The sequence below is a fragment of the Anolis carolinensis genome, unplaced genomic scaffold, assembly GCF_035594765.1.
Source record: "Anolis carolinensis isolate JA03-04 unplaced genomic scaffold, rAnoCar3.1.pri scaffold_15, whole genome shotgun sequence".
Taxonomy (NCBI): domain Eukaryota; kingdom Metazoa; phylum Chordata; class Lepidosauria; order Squamata; family Dactyloidae; genus Anolis; species Anolis carolinensis.
The window spans coordinates 6,693,376-6,711,720 of record NW_026943826.1 but is presented as its reverse complement, the minus strand read 5'-3'; the positions used below and the strand labels follow the sequence as shown (position 1 = coordinate 6,711,720).

The window sequence follows — 18,345 nt, the reverse complement described above, 5'->3', positions numbered from 1 at the left end:
AAAGCCTTCTAGATAGTCTCATAAGGCCATAGCTAAGCAAAGAGACCTTCAAAGACTATCTAGACGATCTCATAGGGCCATAAGTAAGCAAAGAGACCTCCAAAGACCAGGTAGACTTAGGTCAACCCTAAGTCTAAAGTTTAGGACAGGGGTCAGGTATATGACCTTTTTTTTTTTTTCATGTCAGGAGCAACTTGAGTCGCTTCTGGAGTGACAGAATTGGCCGTCTGCAAGGACGTTGCCCAGGGGACGCCTGGATGTTTTTGATGTTTTTACCATCCTTGTGGGAGGCTTCTCTCATGTCCCCGCATGGAGCTGGAGCTGAAAGAGGGAGCTCATCCGCACTCTCCCCGGGTGGGATTCGAACCTGGCAGCTTTCAGGTCAGCAACCCAACCTTCAAGTTACGAGGCTTTAACCCATTGCGCCACCGGAGGCTCCTAGGTATATGACCTTGGAGGGCTGTATCTGGCCCACAAGTCTTAGTTTGGGGACCCCTGATCTAGATCCAACGCAGTATGACTTTAGGCTGGAACATGGAACTGAAACAGCCCTGGTCGCCTTAGTAGATGATTTACACCAAGAACTGGGCAGGGGTAGTGTGGGATGTATAGTTCACCTGCAATCAATGAGCACTCAAACTCCACCAAAGATGTAATTGGACCAAGATTGGCACACAGAGCCTCCAGGACTTGCAAAAAATACAGGTCTTTGGGGAAAAAATCATCATGATTTGGGCGAGTTGTAGTTCACAACTCCCAGAGAGCACTGTGAACTCAAAAGATGATGGACGCTTGTCTGATATGCCCAGATTTGAAGGGGTTTGGGAGAAATAGATATCAATTTCTAGTAGTTCACCTATAACCAGAGAAACTATGAAGCCCACTGATGACAGACCTAGATCAAACTTGGTACACAAAACCACCATGAGCAACTGAATATACCAGAGTGGTTTGGGTGGGGGACTGACCTTCATTTCTGGGAGTTGTAGTTCACTGACATCCAGAGACACTGTCACCATTACCAATGATGGATCTGGACCAAACCTGACACACAGGACTCCCATGACCAACTGGACCTACTGGAGGGAATTGAGGGGGACTGACCCGCCATGGTGGGAGCTGTAGTTCACTCTGCAGCCTGAACCCTGCTGATGATGCATCCAGAACAAACTTGCCCAATATCACAAACTTTTAAGTACTGATGGAGTTTCTGGGGGTGAACCTGATATGATGTCAGTTGCAGTTAATCCACAATCTTATGCATTTTGTACAATTAAAAAAATGAGTTTTTCAAATAACCTGGGCAACACTAATACATGAATATATACAGCCGGGGTCTTTGGTGCTTCCTTTTCTCTTGGCCTGGCCCTCGTGCTTTATCTGCTCTAAAAGGATTTTACACGGCCGGTGATCCTATTATCCCCCAGAAGCTAATCTGACTGCAGGGGCTTAGTAGCCACCTCCCTTCCCCCCATGGTCTGTCATGCTCTGTATTATTGTATTATTATTATTATTATTCTTTGCTGTGACCTCCGCACAGGCTTAAAGATCCATTTCATAGCTGCTTTGAGTTTAAGAGAGAAAAAGCAGGATATAAATAAATACAATAACAAAATCAACAACCTTGGTGATGTCACTTGAACGCTTACCCACCTGTTCCTTCTTCCCGGGCGCGGAATTTTCTGCCAATTGGATAAAAGGGAATCCGAAACATCTGTTGGCATTATTCCCTTCCTTTCTCTGTCTTGTCCATTAGAAACCACAGAGGAAATACGCGATGGAGGATGGGAACAATTTTTTGCTCCTGGAAAGCAAGCGAACAAACAACATACTTTTGTAATAATTTTGTAATAATTTTGTGCATGAAAAAAAGTTTGTGTAGACCCCAAGTTCTTTTACTGAAGTTATATATATTATAACATATTGTATATACATGTAATATTCATAATATTGTATTGTAATACAATATAATACTAATAATACAATATAATAATATTAATTATATATTATACTAGCTGTGCCCGGCCATGCGTTGCTGTGGCGAAGTCTGGTGGTATGGGAAATAAAGTATTGAGGAATTGGTGGTAGTTAAGGTAAAGGGTAAAGGTTTTCCCCTGACATTAAGTCCATTATAAATGGGTTATATAGCTGTGTGGAAGGGCCTTGAGTCTACACTGCCTTATAATCCAGTTCAAATCAGATAATCTGTATTTTATAGGCAGTGTGGAAGAGGCCTAAGTGAGGCCTAACTCTGCCTGTCCCCTGGGCTGAGTGGGTTGCTAGGAGACCAAGTGGGCGGAGCTTAGCCTTCTAACTGGCAGCAATTGGATAAAAACAATTATTCCTCTCTCTCTAATTAGGACATATTATATATATAGATAGATAGATAGATAGATAGATAGATAATGTAATGTGCGTTTTTCCCATGGAGTAAACAACAAAACCACGGAACCAAATCTCAGCAAATTTGGCCACAAAAGACATAGTCATCCAATCTATGACTTTCAAACAAAAAAACCTAGAAAATAAGGCCAAAATTAAAAGAAAACCGCCAAAAACACAAAGTGGGGAGAAGGATGAGGAAGAGCCGTTCTCCCCCTGGCTGCCAGTCAGAAGGGTAGGCCTCGCCCCCTTTATATATTTATAATATAAGATTATAAATATATAATAATTACTGTGATATAATAAAACAGAACAATATAATCTCTATAGTCAGGGCAGTAAATAAAGGACAACACCCTGAAAACAGAGGAATTTCAGACAGGAAACAATCAGGGCCAGCTAACAACTCCCAACAAAGGATTCCACCTGGGAGGAAGCAGCCAAGCTTTGAAGCTGCAAGACCATTACATGCTGATCATTCTGGCTAATTGCAGCATTCATACTTGCCTCCAACAGACAAAAAAAGGAACCAGAAATATTCTATATCCACAAGCTTTAGGACATAACATATACTAACAACCACCAATTCCTCAATACTTTAATTCCCATACCACCAAACTTCACCACAGCAACGCGTGACCAGGCACAGCTAGTAATATATAATACTAATATTATGATATACTAATAATATAATATAGTGTATAAAGATATAATATTGATGATAATAGTATAATGTAATAGAATAATAATAATACACTATAATACACAGCTAGTTACTAATAATATTGCAGTATGGTGATTTAGTACAATATAATAACATATATTGCTTATATTGTGCTATGCTAATAATATATTATAAGTACATAAACTTCTAAGCCGCCCTGAGTCCCCTTTGGGGCGAGAAGGGTGGGATATAAATGTTGCAAATAAATACATAAATAATAAATACTTTTTTTAAAAGACAGGCTAATGGAGTAAATATTGCGCAGCTATAAAAAATATTAAAATAATGCCGCATAAATAGGATGGAACAGACGCATGAAAGGGACAGGAATTAAGAGTGATCCGTCAATCCATAATTATTGCGGGATTTTCTAAATGCGATTTAGCATTATGCTAACTCCTTACAATTGGTTCAAAAGCACAGCCAGCTGTGTTTGCGGCAGTAAAGTCCAGAAGGCTAGAATATATTCATGCTAATGGGTTTGGTTTGTTTCCGATCAGAATGGATGCTGGGTTTTGTCTTTGCCGTTGTCTGGATCCATATCTAACCACGATAGCTTGGAAAGGCAATTGGACAAATCCATAGTTCAATAGAGCTCCCATGTCCAGTGACACTCTATTTTTGGTATTAGGAAATTAGATGTTTATTATCATGAGAACATACTACAAGTCGCTTCTGGTGTGAGAGAATTGGCTGTCTACGGAGACGATGCCCATGGGACACCCGGATGTATTACCATACTGCTCGGAGGCTTCTCTCATGTCCCCGCAAGCTAGAGCTGACGGACGGAAGCTCACCCCATCTCGCGGATTTGAACCAGCAACCTTCAGGTCAAGAGTTTAACTCATTGCACTACCACGTGGTTGGAACAGTCACAAATCCAGTAGCCAAGCTCCTGTTTACATGCTCTTGAGCATGTAAACGACACCATAAAAAACCCCAGCAGCGTGCAGAAGAATGAGGAAGTACTCTATCAAGGACTCGGTGTCACAAGTGGACAGTGAAGCGGTAACTCCCCCTGTGGCTGGAATCGAGCAGACCCTCATGAAGCTGGAAGCTGGAAAATGTTAAATTGCCTCTGTGTCTGTCTAGATATGTCTAATGAAATTGAATGTTTGCCAAGTATATGAGCATTGTGATCCGCCCTGAGTCCCCTTCGGGGTGAGAAAGAAGGGCAAAATATAAATACTATAAATAAATAAATAAATAAATAAATAAATAAAATTATGGGGCCAAAAATGGGACGCAATATTCCACGTGAGGTCAGAGCAAAACAGAATAGAGTGCGGCTATGGACTTCCCTCGATCTAGACACTAAATCAGAGATTCCCAAAGTGGGCGCTACCTATTAGGCACCTATTAGGACATGGAGGCGGAGCCAGAGGAGGGGCGGAGCCTCTTCCCAAGTGCTGGAGACAGGCTGAGCGCCTGAGGCGTCTGTTAGGACACACGGGGGCGGAGCTAGGGAAGAGGGCGGGGTTCCTTCTAAAAGCCAGAGACAGGGCTGAGCCTCTATACCTCTTCTGAGAGGCCTTTTAGCACTAAAGGGCGGAGCTAGAGGAGTGGGCGTGGCTTCTTCCAGAGTCCGAGACAGGGCTGAGAATCTTCTATACCTCTCCTGAGGCGCTTGTTGGGACACAGAGGGTGGAGCTAGGGAAGGGGGCGGGGCCTCCTTCCAAGAGTCAGAGACAGGGCTGAGCCTCTATATCTCTCCTGAGAGGCCTCTTAGGATTAAAGGGCGGGGCTAGGGGTGGGGGCGGGGCCTCTTCCCAAGAGTCTGAGACAGGTCTGAGAATCTATACCTCTCCTGAGGCGCTTCTTGGGACACAGAGGGCAGAGCTAGGGAAGGGGGCGGGGCTCCTTCTAAAAGCCTGAGACAGGGCTGAGCCTCTCCTCTAGCCCCGCCCCGTGTCCTGGCAGGCGCCGCAGGACAGTGATAGAAGCTCAGCCCTGCCTCAGAGCTTGTAACCCCGCCCATCCCAGACCTGACCGCCCATTTGTGGCTCCGCCCCCCTCCACCTCCAATCCCTGCATCTTGGACTAGGGGAGAGGCTCAGCCCCGCCCACTTGAGCAGGAGCCACGCCCACCCCTCTAAGCCACGCCCCCTTTCCAGGGGGCGCTGAGTAATATTTTTTCTGGAAAGGGGGCGGTAGTCCAAATAAGTTTGGGAACCACTGATCTAGACGCTAAATGATTGATGCAACCTAGAATTCCACAGGTATCCTCCAGTGTATGTTTTATAGAGATATTAGAATCAATTTCATCACTCCTTGGCTTTTAAAACATCCAGGACGCACTGAAAGATACTACACCTCTCTGCTGCTCTCAGACTCCTGTTCTGCAATAACCTATAGTGTCGCCAGGTTCTGTGCGGCAGCAATTTCCATCAGATGGACGATGACTGACCCCACAGGGCCTGTAGCCAGAGCAATCTGTTATAACTGAAATACTACAAATGCTCCCTCTATCCCCCTCCAGAGCCTCTTAGTGGACCGATATTTACTATAGGATGACCCTGCTAATAGTCTGCTTTTAATTTGTTTTTATTATAGCATGCTTTTAATTTGTTCTTTTATCTGACTTTTATGGGAACTGCGATTCCCCTTTTCGGGCACCTGTGCCCATTTCCATATTGTTGAACCACTGAACCACAGTTATCCTCAACTGAAATTGTGCGATTTCACTGCTTCTTGGATGGTCCACGAGGTCTCTTCCAACCCTGAGATTCTATGATTCTAGGTGTAGTTGAAACTGGAACACTTTTCCCACTGATCCAGAGACAGTAGCTCACTGGGGATACCGAGACGCTTCCTTGGCCATGCCCCAGGCTGGTCGGGAAGAGCATCTTGCTTCCCTTTGCTGTTTTCAGACGGTCAGTAATCACTTTCCCGCCGCAGCAGCAGCTGTGGGGAGAGATGGAGATAGACGAAAACTAGGTCACTTTCCCCCTCCCAGCCAGTCGTCTTTACAGCGGCCGTGTCGGCGCGTACGCCGCTTGCGAGGCAGGCTCCGTCTGGGGCCAGACAAGGAAGGGCGACTTCTTTCTGCTGCTCCGAGGGACCCACAGGTGTAATGCTCGGTGAAGCTGTCAACCTGGATCTGGCTCACGCCATCTCCGACTCGCCTGACTTGGGAGTTTCCTCCAGGTTAGGACGGCCAAAGTGAATGCTCCGGTTTTCATCTCAGGTCGGTTGTGGTTAGTATCTGGGAAAGAGACTCCAACAAATACCAGGCGCTTTAGGCTGTCATTCAAAGGGAGCACCTTTCCCAAGAAGCCATGGAGTTTCCATAAGTAGGCAAGCAACGAGAAGACACATATACACACACTTTAGGATCTTATCTAGCTCATTCATGGTTGCCTTTCCAAACAAGTCTTCCGATTTCTCCCTTTTGGTTAATCGTTGAGCCAAGAAAGTACATGAAACCTTTATTTCACGGTCTTAGTTTTGTTACTTGTGCCAATCCAACCCAAACAGCAAGCGTTATTCAGCATCGCATGTGTCTCGGCAACTCATCCTTCTCCTTTTTCTATCTCAGCGTTCTTGCTGCTCGCCGCGTCTCGGACACTTTCCACGCACGTTTCTCAGCCTTGTCGAGGACTTACGTCTACCGAGTTGTAACCGGTTGCTCTTGTCCTTCCGACCTGCCGGTCTTTGAGCGGAATCTCTGCTGGGTGACACAGAGAGGGTGAGTTTCCAAAGTCTGAACCATTGCCTTCCACCATCCACCGTTCATATTGAGATGATGAACCAGACAGGAGATTTTAATTGTGTCAGAAGCAATTTGAGAAGATACTGGTGTGAGAGAATTGGCCGTCTACAGAGACGTCGCCCAGGGGATGCCCAGATGTGTAACCATCCTGCCGGGAGGCTTCTCTCATGTCCCTGCGAGCTAGAGCTGACAGACAGAAGCTCACCCCGTCTTCCGGATTTGAACCGGAAACCTTCAGGTCAGCAACCCAACCTTCAGGTCAGCAGTTCAGGCAAGGATAGGTGTCTGCATCAAGAACATTCAGTCCTAACTGTACTAGAGGCTCAATAGTGGGACATTAAGCTATAATAAATCACTGTTGATGTTGCTTTATAAATTTATGAATTTAGCACCAAAATATCATGATATATTGAAAACATTGACTACAAAAATGACTTGGATAATCCAGAGGCTTGGATAAGCGAGGCTTGGATAAGTGAGACTCTACTGTATATAGCAATAAATAACACACAACCTGATCAAGGGGACGGGAACCATTTATGTTGTTTTTATGTGGCTATAATGTTTTAATTTTACTGATCTATGTTTTAATCTATGTTGTTCGGGCTTGTCCTCATGTGAGCCGCCCTGAGTCCCTTCAGGGAGATGGAGGCGTGATACAAAAATAAAGTTATTATTATTACATTATTATTTATTTTGTATCACACCGAATACAAAATGGAGTCCTGAGTCTGAACATGCTCAGTACAATTTATTTTATTTATTTACAGTATTTATATTCCGCCCTTCTCACCCCGAACGGAACTCAGGGCGGATCACAATGTACATATACATGGCAAACATTCAATGCCATTAGACATACGCGACATACAGACACAGACAAAGCAGCAATTTAACATTTTCCAGCTTCCGGCTTCATTATTATTATTATTATTATTATTATTATTATTTATATTTATTTATTTATTATTTTTTATTTTTTTATTTCATTACTATATGTAGCCGCGATCCTACATGGGATATTGAGATCTAAGGTTATCACTTATCACTACATAGGTCATTGAGCTACAACGTTGTCACAATGATTCTAACATGGGACGCTGTTGCTATCGCTGGATGTGTTATCAAGGGCTTTCATGGCCGGAATCACTGGGTTGCTGTGAGATTTCCGGGCTGTCTGGCCATGTTCCAGAAGCATTCTCTCCTGGTATTTTGCCACAGTGGAAGAAAGAACTCTTGCCTGCTTGAGGCAAGTGTTGTTGGAAATAGCAAGCCTCTCACGATTTATTTGTTAATGTATGTGTTTGCTAAACTGTATTCTATGTACAGTTTGACTGTACCTCTTTAGTGTGGGAGGGACTATAGACATGTGATTGTACTGAGCATATTCAGACTCAGAACTCTATTTTGTATTTACATACGATTGCACTGAGCATGTTCAGACTCAGGACTCCATTTTGTATTTACATACGATTGCACTGAGCATATTCGGACTCAGAACTCCATTTTGTATTTACATATGATTGCACTGAGCATGTTCAGACTCAGAACTCCATTTTGTATTTACACACGATTGCACTGAGCATGTTCAGACTCAGAACTCCATTTTGTATTTACACACGATTGCACTGAGCATGTTCAGACTCAGAACTCCATTTTGTATTTACACACGATTGCACTGAGCATATTCAGACTCAGGGCTTCATTTTGTATTTACACACGATTGCACTGAGCATGTTCAGACTCAGGACTTCATTTTGTATTTACATACGATTGCACTGAGCATGTTCAGACTCAGAACTCCATTTTGTATTTACATACGATTGCACTGAGCATATTCAGACTCAGAACTCCATTTTGTATTTACACACGATTGCACTGAGCATGTTCAGACTCAGGACTCCATTTTGTATTTACATACGATTGCACTGAGCATGTTCAGACTCAGAACTCCATTTTGTATTTACATACGATTGCACTGAGCATGTTCAGACTCAGGACTCCATTTTGTATTTACATACGATTGCACTGAGCATGTTCAGACTCAGAACTCCATTTTGTATTTACACACGATTGCACTGAGCATGTTCAGACTCAGGACTCCATTTTGTATTTACATACGATTGCACTGAGCATGTTCAGACTCAGAACTCCATTTTTTATTTACACACGATTGCACTGAGCATGTTCAGACTCAGAACTCCATTTTGTATTTACATACGATTGCACTGAGCATGTTCAGACTCAGGACTCCATTTTGCATTGTATGATTATCAACCATTGTGCTGGCAGTTCGCTTTAGACCTCAGTGGAGGTTGATGCCAAGGTTGTGAAGTGTGTTGGTAACTCAGTGAGTGGGGTTTATATATCCGTGGAATGATGTCCAGGGTGGGAGAAAATACTCTTTGTTTGCTTGAGGCAGGAGTTTGCTCAAGTACAACAGGGGATTCCAGGCTTTGCAATGACCAAAAATAATAATAAAGTTGAACTCGGAATCTAAGTTATTTCATTGATGGCCTCTTCTCACGGACTCCCTCTGACTCTTTTTCCCAGCCATTTGGACTTGGCCGCTATGCAGGAAGCAGCAGGGTTGCTGGTGGGCACCCATGACTTCAGCACCTTCCGCTCTGCTTCCTCCGAATTACCTGCAAAGAACCCGGTCAAGACAATTGACCAGCTGGAGATCAGACCTTCTTCGGGCTTCTTGATGCACCACGTCAAGAGTAGGTGAGAGGATATAGGTGCCATTCGTTGCTCATGCTACCCCGTTTCAGGGGTTTCTTCCCATGTGTAACCCGTTCAAAGCAGGTATTCTTTTGGCTGGAACCACTGGGTTACTGTGAGTTTTCTGGGCTGTATGGCCATGTTCCAGAAGCATTCTCTCCTGACGTTTCACCCACATCCATGGCAGGCATCCTCAGGGTTTGTGAGGTCTGTTGGAGACTAGGCAAGTGGTGTTTATATATCTGTGGGAGAAAGAACTCTTGTTTCCTTGAGGCAAGTATGAATGTTGCCATTGGCAAGCTTGACTAGCATTGAATAGCCTTGCAGCTCCAAAGCCTGGTTGCTTCCTGCCTCGGGGAATCCTCTGTGAGGTTGTGAGGTCTGTTGGAAACTAGGCAAGTGGGGTTTATATATCTGTGGGAGAAAGAACTCTTGTCTGCTTGAAGCAAGTATGAATGTTGCCATTGGAAAGCTTGATTAGCATTGAATAGCCTTGCAGCTCCAAAGCCTGGCTGCTTCCTGCCTCAGGGAATCCTCTGTGAGGTTGTGAGGTCTGTTGGAAACTAGGCAAGTGGGGTTTATATATCTGTGGGAGAAAGAACTCTTGTCTGCTTGAATCAAGTATGAATGTTGCCATTGGAAAGCTTGATTAGCATTGAATAGCCTTGCAGCTTCAAAGCCTGGCTTCTTCCTGCTTCGGGGAATCCCCTATGGGGTTATAAGGTCTGTTGAAACTAGGCAAGTGGGGTTTATGTATCTGTGGAATAACCTCCAGGGTGGGAGAAAGAACTCTTGTCTCCTTGAGGCAAGTATGAATGTTGCCATTGGCAAGCTTGATTAGCATTGAATAGCCTTGCAGCTTCAAAGCCTGGCTGCTTCCTGCTTCGGGGAATCCTCTATGGGGTTATAAGGTCTGTTGAAACTAGGCAAGTGGGGTTTATACATCTGTGGGAGAAAGAACTCTTGTCTCCTTGAAGCAAGTATGAATGTTGCCATTGGCAAGCTTGATTAGCATTGAATAGCCTTGTAGCTTCAAAGCCTGGCTGCTTCCTGCCTCGGGGAATCCTCTGTGAGGTTGTGAGGTCTGTTGGAAACTAGGCAAGTGGGGTTTATGCAAGCGTGAATGTTGCAACTGATCACCTTGATAAGCATCAAAAAGCCTTGCAGCTTCAAGGTCTGGCTGCATGAACCACCCTGGACACAATTGGAAAATGTTGGACCACTCTAACAACCACCATCACAGACTACGCAGAGAAGCCATTGAAAGCCTTGCAGTATCAAAGCCTGGCTGATTCCTGCCTGGGGGAATAAACTGGCATTATAAAATGATTCTTCCAAGCACGTTTTTCCCCCATCAGAACTGCTGACGTTGACTGCTGAGTGGCCAAATACCTTCCTCCGTGAAATCGCATGTGAGGTATTAGCAGCCTATTATTGCGCTTTGTTTATGGTCAGAAGGGTTTATTTCCAGCCGGGTTGATGCCATGGAGAGACAGGCCAAAGGTTAGAGACAATGGAAGACAATGGGAAGCAAAAAGTCTTATCAGTCCAGTTACAAATAGGATTTAAAGTAGTTTCTCTATAGGTAACACAGGGCATCTTTCTTAGAATTAAGTCCAAAATCTAAAGCATCTCTCTGTCCTGAGAGTCTAATAGAGTCTCTATCTAGTCTGAAAGTCCAAGAATATAGTTCCTGAAAGCAAATGTTTCCACAAAGTCTAAAAGCATACTGTTTCTAAAACGAAGTCGGAGTCCTGAACAAGCCCAGATCTGATCACATTTTGCAGCCACTCCCACAGCATGGACTCAAAGAAAACTAAACCAATATGCACATAAACAAAACAATAAGTAATTTGAATTATATACATAACAAATAACTAGTGGAAGCTTGGAAAAGGTTGCTACCGTGTTTCCCCGAAAATAGGATAGTGTCTTATATTAATTTTTGCTCCCAAAGATGCTCTAGGTCTTATTTTCAGGGGATGTCTTATTTTTCCATGAAGAAAAATTCACATTTATTGTTGAACAAAAAAATGAACATTTATTATATACTGTGCAGTAGCTGTCATCACAAACCAGCATAACCAGACAAGCTCTGAATCCTATCAAGAATTTCTTATTACTACCAATATTTCCATTTACAACACTCTGTGGTACATACATTTACCGATCTGCTCTGATGTTCTGTTCGTTGGGCATGCTTCCAAACAAAAACTTTGCTAGGTCTTACTTTCGGGGAGGCCTTATATTTAGCAATTTAGCAAAACCTCTACTAGGTCTTATTTTCTGGGGATGTCTTATTTTCGGGGAAACAGGGTATTTCCAACAAGCATTATGTCCACTCCTGGCCTTTGCTAATGCTTTGCTCCATCCTGTTATGTTCAGAAACAAGTCCCATCATTGTGAGTAACTCTTATTTCCCTTTTCCAGCGACCTGAAGTTTTGGGAACTGGAATTCACCAGCCGGTCATTTCTCTACAAGCAGGTACAGCGAGAGATCTAGCTTTTCCTTTACAGAAGGACGTTGATCTAATATCAATTTTATTTTCCTACTGGCCACTCACTGATTTAACACTTACATTACTATACTTTTGGGTCTTTTTAACTGAGCAGGATAGGAGTGTCCCAAGTGAGTCCTTTGGACTCAGACTCTGGAAACCAGGGTTCAAATCATAGAAACCCCAATGGGTTGTTGAGCAAATCACACTATCTTGATCTCTGAGGAAAATAGTTTTACGTGTTGTCAAAGAGTGGGGGTATGATTTTCCTTGATATGGACCCTAGAATCACATTCACCTTTTTAGCTGCATGTTTACAACTATATATATCCATTTACCCCAAAACACAGCATCTAACACACAGCCTAATACTGTGTAGTCGAAGGCTTTCATGGCCAGAATAACTGGGTTGCTGTGAGTTTTCCGGGTTGTATGGCCATGTTCCAGAAGCATTCTCTCCTGACATTTCGCCTGCATCTATGGCAGGCATCCTCAGAGGTTGTGAGGTCTGTTGGAAACGAGGCAAGTGGGGTTTATATATCTGTGGAAGGTCCAGGGTGGGAGAAAGAACTTTTAGTAGAGTCTCACTAATCCAAGCTAAACGGGCTGGCAGAAGCTTGGATAAGCGAATATCTTGGATTATAAGGACTGATCAAGGAAAAGCCTATTAAACATCAAATTAGGTTATGATTTTACAAATTAAGCACCAAAACTTCATATTATACAACAAATTTGACAGAAAAAGTAGTTCAATACGCAGTAATGTTATGTTGTAATTACTGTATTTACGAATTTAACACCAAAATATCACGATATATTGGAAACATTGACTACAAAAATGGCTTGGATTATCCAGAGGCTTGGATAAACGAGGCTTGGATTAGTGAGACTCTACTGTAATAATAATAATAACTTTATTTTTATACCCCGCCCCATCTCCCCGGAGGGACTCGGAGTGGCTTACATGGGGCCATGCCCAACACAACAATACAATAACAACAATACGACAATAAAAAATTTCGCATCAATAAAACATCAACATCAGTAAAACAATCATAAAAAGTCAGCATACAGCATAAAATGTTAAAAACAGGAGGCTAAAACACGGATCTGGGCCAAAGTGCAGAAAACTTCAACATGGGAGAGGTAGTAGGTTTGTCTGCAACTTTTGTTGCAAGTGATTGCCTTGATTAGCACTGCCTGGGGGAATCCTTTGTTAGGAAGTGTTGGACCACTCTGACAACCACCATGTCAGACCACACAGAGAAGCCATTGACATCACAGAATCATAGAATCATAGAATAGTAGAGTTGGAAGAGACCTCATGGGCCATCCAGTCCAACCCCCTGCCAAGAAGCAGGAAATCGCATTCAAAGCACCCCCGACAGATGGCCATCCAGCCTCTGCTTAAAAGCCTCCAAAGAAGGAGCCTCCACCACATTGCTCCACCAAGCATGTGGGCAATTTCAATAGAAAGGAAGAAACCATGAAAATGAACACAATCTGTCTACCACTATTAAAAAAAACTCTAAAATCAGGACAGTAAATAAAGAACAACACTCAGAAGACAGGCATGAAACAATCAGGGCCAGCTAACACCTCCCAACAAAGGATTCCCCCAGGCAGGAAGCAGTCAGGTTTTGAAGATGCAAGGCATTTCAATGCTAATCAAGCTGGCCAATTACAACAATCACATTGCCCCCAACAGACAAGAGTTCTTTCTCCCACCTTGGACATTCAAGAGAGATATATAAACCCCACTTGCCTCATTTCCAACAGACCTCCCAACCTCTGAGGATGCCTGCCATAGATGTGGACAAAACGTCAGACGAGAATGCTTCAGACAGCCCAGAAAACTCACAACAACCCAAGGTAGTTTTAGTTCCAAAATATCTGGAAGACCAAAGTTTTCTCCCAATTTCTTGTCATGTAAATGCAACTACAGTAGAGTCTTGCTTATCCAACGTAAACGGGCCGGCAGAACGTTGGATAAGCGAATATGTTGGATAATAAGGAGAGATTACGGAAAAGCCTATTAAACATCAAATTAGGTTATGATTTTACAAATTAAGCACCAAAACATCATGTTATACAACAAAATTGACAGAAAAAGTAATTCAATACACAGTAATGCTATGTAGTAATTACTGTATTTACGAATTTAGCACCAAAATATCATGTTATATTGAAAACATTGACTACAAAAATACATTGGATAATCCAGAACGTTGGATAAGCGAGTGTTGAATAAGTGAGACTCTATTGTACCATGTCAGTTTTATCAATATACAAAAGATCTGGGTTGGAGGAGTATTAAACCCAAATGCTTCTGGAAAAACCAGGGAAAGAAAATTGTATGTTCTGAGCTTCAATGCAACTCGAAAAGAGGCTAGATTAAGCAGAATAGAATGGTGCTCTCTGGTGGTAACTTCCGGAAAAGCTATTTGCTCTTACACATAGTGGATTGAAAAAAATATACAGTGGAAGAGTCCCTTTCTCAGGATGTTTTGGCCATCTGTCGGGAGGGTTTGGATTGTGTACTCCTGCAGGGCAGAAGGGGGTTAGACTGGAAGGCCCTTGGGGTCTCTTCCAACTTTGAATTGTTTTGGAAACCCGTTTAGAATTGGAGAGAACATATCTGTAAATAATTCCGTGCCCTGTGGGTGTTGGAAAAAGTAAGTTCTTTCTTACTCAATTTTTCCTAGTTTAGAGGGATGTGGTCAGTTGCTTTTTCGTCTTTTCTCCCCACGCTTTGTCTATTTCGAAAGGAAACTCTACCTTTATTTATACCTCTGAGGAAACACACACACGTTACATTCTCTTCTTTGGCTGGTAGTACATAACATGCCGTTTCCTGCTGCTACTACCATTTGATTCACGATCGGTGCATAACCTTCAGAATGTGTGTCAGAAGTGGTCACGAATCTTTCCACAAAAGCAAATTGCAATGGTTTCCTTTCTGAAAGCAAAAACGCCGTGGTTTCTGATGAGTGAAATGTCAGTTTCTAAATAAATAAAATAGAATCGTGAGGTCCTAGAGTTGGAAGAGACACCAAGGGCCATTCAGTCCGACCCCTTCTGCCATGCAGTCCAATCCTTCCCAAAAGTTGGCCATTCAGCCTCTACTTCAGTGGTTCTCAACCTGTGGTCTGTGGACCACCAGTGGTCAGCGAGAACTAAAATATGGTCAGTGGCCTCACAGTTACTACACCGTTGCAACAAGAGTGACTGCTCTCGTGAAACACTCTTCTAGTGCGGAGGCAACGGGGATGTCGGGAGAGAAGAGACTGACTACCCATGAAAGGCATGACAATAAGCCTCCTGACTGCTGCTTCTCCTCCAACAAGCCACCTGACTGCTGCTTCTCCTCCTCCAACAAGCCTCCTGACTGCTGCTTCTCCTCCTCCAACAAGCCCCCTGACTGCTGCTTCTCCTCCTCCAACAAGCCCCCTGACTGCTGCTTCTCCTCCTCCAACAAGCCCCCTGACTGCTGCTTCTCCTCCTCCAACAAGCCCCCTGACTGCTGCTTCTCCTCCTCCAACAAGCCCCCTGACTGCTGCTTCTCCTCCTCCAACAAGCTGCCTGACTGCTGCTTCTCCTCCTCCAACAAGCCCCCTGACTGCTGCTTCTCCTCCTCCAACAAGCCCCCTGACTGCTGCTTCTCCTCCTCCAACAAGCCCCCTGACTGCTGCTTCTCCTCCTCCAACAAGCCCCCTGACTGCTGCTTCTCCTCCTCCAACAAGCTGCCTGACTGCTGCTTCTCCTCCTCCAACAAGCCCCCTGACTGCTACTTCTCCTCCTCCAACAAGCCTCCTAACTGCTGCTTCTCCTCCAACAAGCCTCCTGACTGCTGCTTCTCCTCCTTCAACAAGCCTCCTGACTGCTGCTTCTCCTCCTCCAACAAGCCTCCTGACTGCTGCTTCTCCTCTTCCTCCCTCCCCCTTCCATATGGCGCCTGGAAGTAGGGGCGCCTTGGTGTCTTCGTTTTGTGGCCTGTTTCTGGAGTTATTTGGGGGGCTGATTCAGAAAATTGCATTGGGTGCAAAGTGGGTGCTGGAGCAATCCAGGGGGGTGGTGATGGCACCTATTAGGACACGGGGGCGAGGCCAGGGGAGGGGCGGAGCCTCTTCCCAAGTGCCAGAGACAGGGCTGAGCACCTGAGACACCTGTTAGGACATGGGGCGGAGCTAGAGGAGTGGGCGTGGCTTCTTCCCAAGAGCCCGAGACAGGGCTGAGAATCTATACTTCTCCTGAGGTGCCTGTTAGGAGACAGAGGTGGAGCTAGGGAAGGGGGCGGGGCCTCCTTCCAAGAGCCCAAGACAGGGCTGAGCCTCTATACTTCTCTTGGGAGGCCTTTTAGGACTAAAGGGCGGGGCTAGAGGTGGGGGCGGGGCCTCCTTCCAAGAGCCTGAGACAGGGCTGAGCCTCTATACTTCCCTTGAGAGGCCTTTTAGGACTAAAGGGTAGGGCTAGGGGCGGGGCCTAGAACACGTGGGCGGGGTATAGAGGTTCAGTCCCGCCAGGCACTTGGGAAGAGGCCCTGCCCCCTCCTCTAGCCCCGCCCCGTGTCCTGGCTGGCTCTGCAGGACAGGGATAGAAGCTCAGCCCTGCCTCAGAGCTTGTAACTCCGCCCATCCCAGTCCTGGCTGCCTATTTGTGGCCCCGCCCACCTCCCCCTCCCAGCCCTGCATCTTGGACTAGGGGAGAGGCTCAGCCCCGCCCACCCCTCTAAGCCACGCCCCCTTTTCAACGGGTGCTGAGTAATATTTTTTTCTGGAAAGGGGGCAGTAGGCCAAATAAGTTTGGGAACCACTGGGATAGACCATATCAGCTCTAGATTATTAAATATGGTTTTCTTTGGGAGAGCAGATGGCGACTACTGGATGGCATATGTTCTGTACCAGAAACTAGAGCTGATGTGGGCTATCCAATGCAATTTTCTGAATCAGCACCCCAAATAACCAAACTGACTTTAAAGTTGGCCAGAAAACTATTCTTAACCCTTTTGGTACTAACGTTGGAGAGTGGTCCCTGGTCCAAGTGGTCCCTGGTCCAAGTGGTCCCTGGTCCAAGTGGTCCCTGGTCCAAGTTGTCCCTGGCCCAAGTGGTCCCTGGTCCAAGTGGTCCCTGGTCCAAGTGGTCCCTGGTCCAAGTGGTCCCTGGTCCAAGTGGTCCCTGGTCCAAGTGGTCCCTGGTCCAAGTGATCCCTGGTCCAAGTGATCCCTGGTCCAAGTGGTCCATGGTCCAAGTAGTGGTCCCTAGTCCAAGTGGTGACCCCTGGTCAAAAAAGGTTGGGAACCACTGCTCTACTTAAATAAATACCTCCAAAGAAGGAGACTCCACGGCAGCGTAGTCCACTCTTGAACAGTTCTGACCGTTAGGAAGTTCTTACAAATATTCTGCAACTTGAATTCATTGCTCCATTGTGTCCTAATCTCAGGATCAGCAGAAACACACTTGCCTCCTTCTCAACGTGACATCCTTTCAAATATTTAAACATGGCTCTTGTGTCCTCATCTCTCAACCTTCAACATCCACAGCTCCTCAAGGTGCTCCTCAGAGGCCTTGGCTTCCAGACCGTTGACTATTTTGTTCACTCTCCTTCTTCTGGACACAGGCTCATGCAAGTCGTGTCCATCTCCCAAAGCTGGACCTTCTCCATCATCTCCTCTTTCCTGTCCTTCCAGGTCCGCCGCATGGCTGGGGTGTTGGTGGCCGTGGGCCAGCACCGCCTGGATCCTGAGTGCGTGAAGACGCTCCTGGATATCCGTGACTTGATGGCTTATCCCCCAAGCACCATTGCACCAGCATGTGGCCTCTTTCTGAAGAACGTGGAGTACTGTGAAGCTGGTGAGGACTAGAAAAAGACGAGGTGGAGGGCAACTCTGATGGGAAAATGTCCATCTCCTTGTTGGGACACTCTTGACTTTGGGCATAGATCTAACATTAGTCTACAAAATGCAGGAACTCATATGATTCTAGTGCTGAGGCAACTACCCACGAAAGGCATGACAATAAGCCTCCTGACTGCTGCTTCTCCTCCTCCTCCCTCCCCTGAGCCTGACTTTCCCATAATCTTGTCTTTGCAGATCTGGACACTGGAAGAACTGAAGCTGAAACATAGAGTTTATTGAAACGGACTTGGCTTTGGAACGGACTCTTTGGATCAAGGAGGAAGGCAGGTCCTTCCTGTATTCTATGCAAATACATCAATAAACCCACTTGGTATCGCTCCTTAAATCACGACTATTGACATTTTTTATTTCTTTGATTGTTTTGATTTCTCTGTACCTATCAGAACTTTG

The 18,345-nt window shown here is 45.0% G+C and overlaps 1 protein-coding gene across 7 annotated transcripts in view; it reads left to right on the top strand.

Annotated features, from left to right (window-relative positions):
- pusl1 (pseudouridine synthase like 1) overlaps nt 1–18,280 on the top strand; it is a 46,105-nt gene extending 27,825 nt beyond the window's left edge. For 2 of the 7 annotated variants that reach the window (XM_062965798.1, XM_062965797.1), the window contains exons 4-9: nt 6,645–6,794; nt 9,372–9,545; nt 11,973–12,027; nt 13,820–13,912; nt 17,728–17,890; nt 18,130–18,280. In XM_062965798.1, the coding sequence (XP_062821868.1) occupies nt 6,645–6,794; nt 9,372–9,545; nt 11,973–12,027; nt 13,820–13,912; nt 17,728–17,890; nt 18,130–18,164 (670 nt within the window). In that variant the 3' untranslated portion in view covers nt 18,165–18,280. Of the gene's footprint in view, nt 1–6,049; nt 6,254–6,644; nt 6,795–9,371; nt 9,546–11,972; nt 12,028–13,819; nt 13,913–15,293; nt 17,891–18,129 lie in introns of those variants that run through there. The other 5 variants (XM_062965800.1, XM_062965799.1, XM_003228932.4 and 2 more) reach the window with 5 other exon arrangements.
- The last annotated feature ends 65 nt before the right edge of the window (nt 18,281–18,345 follow it).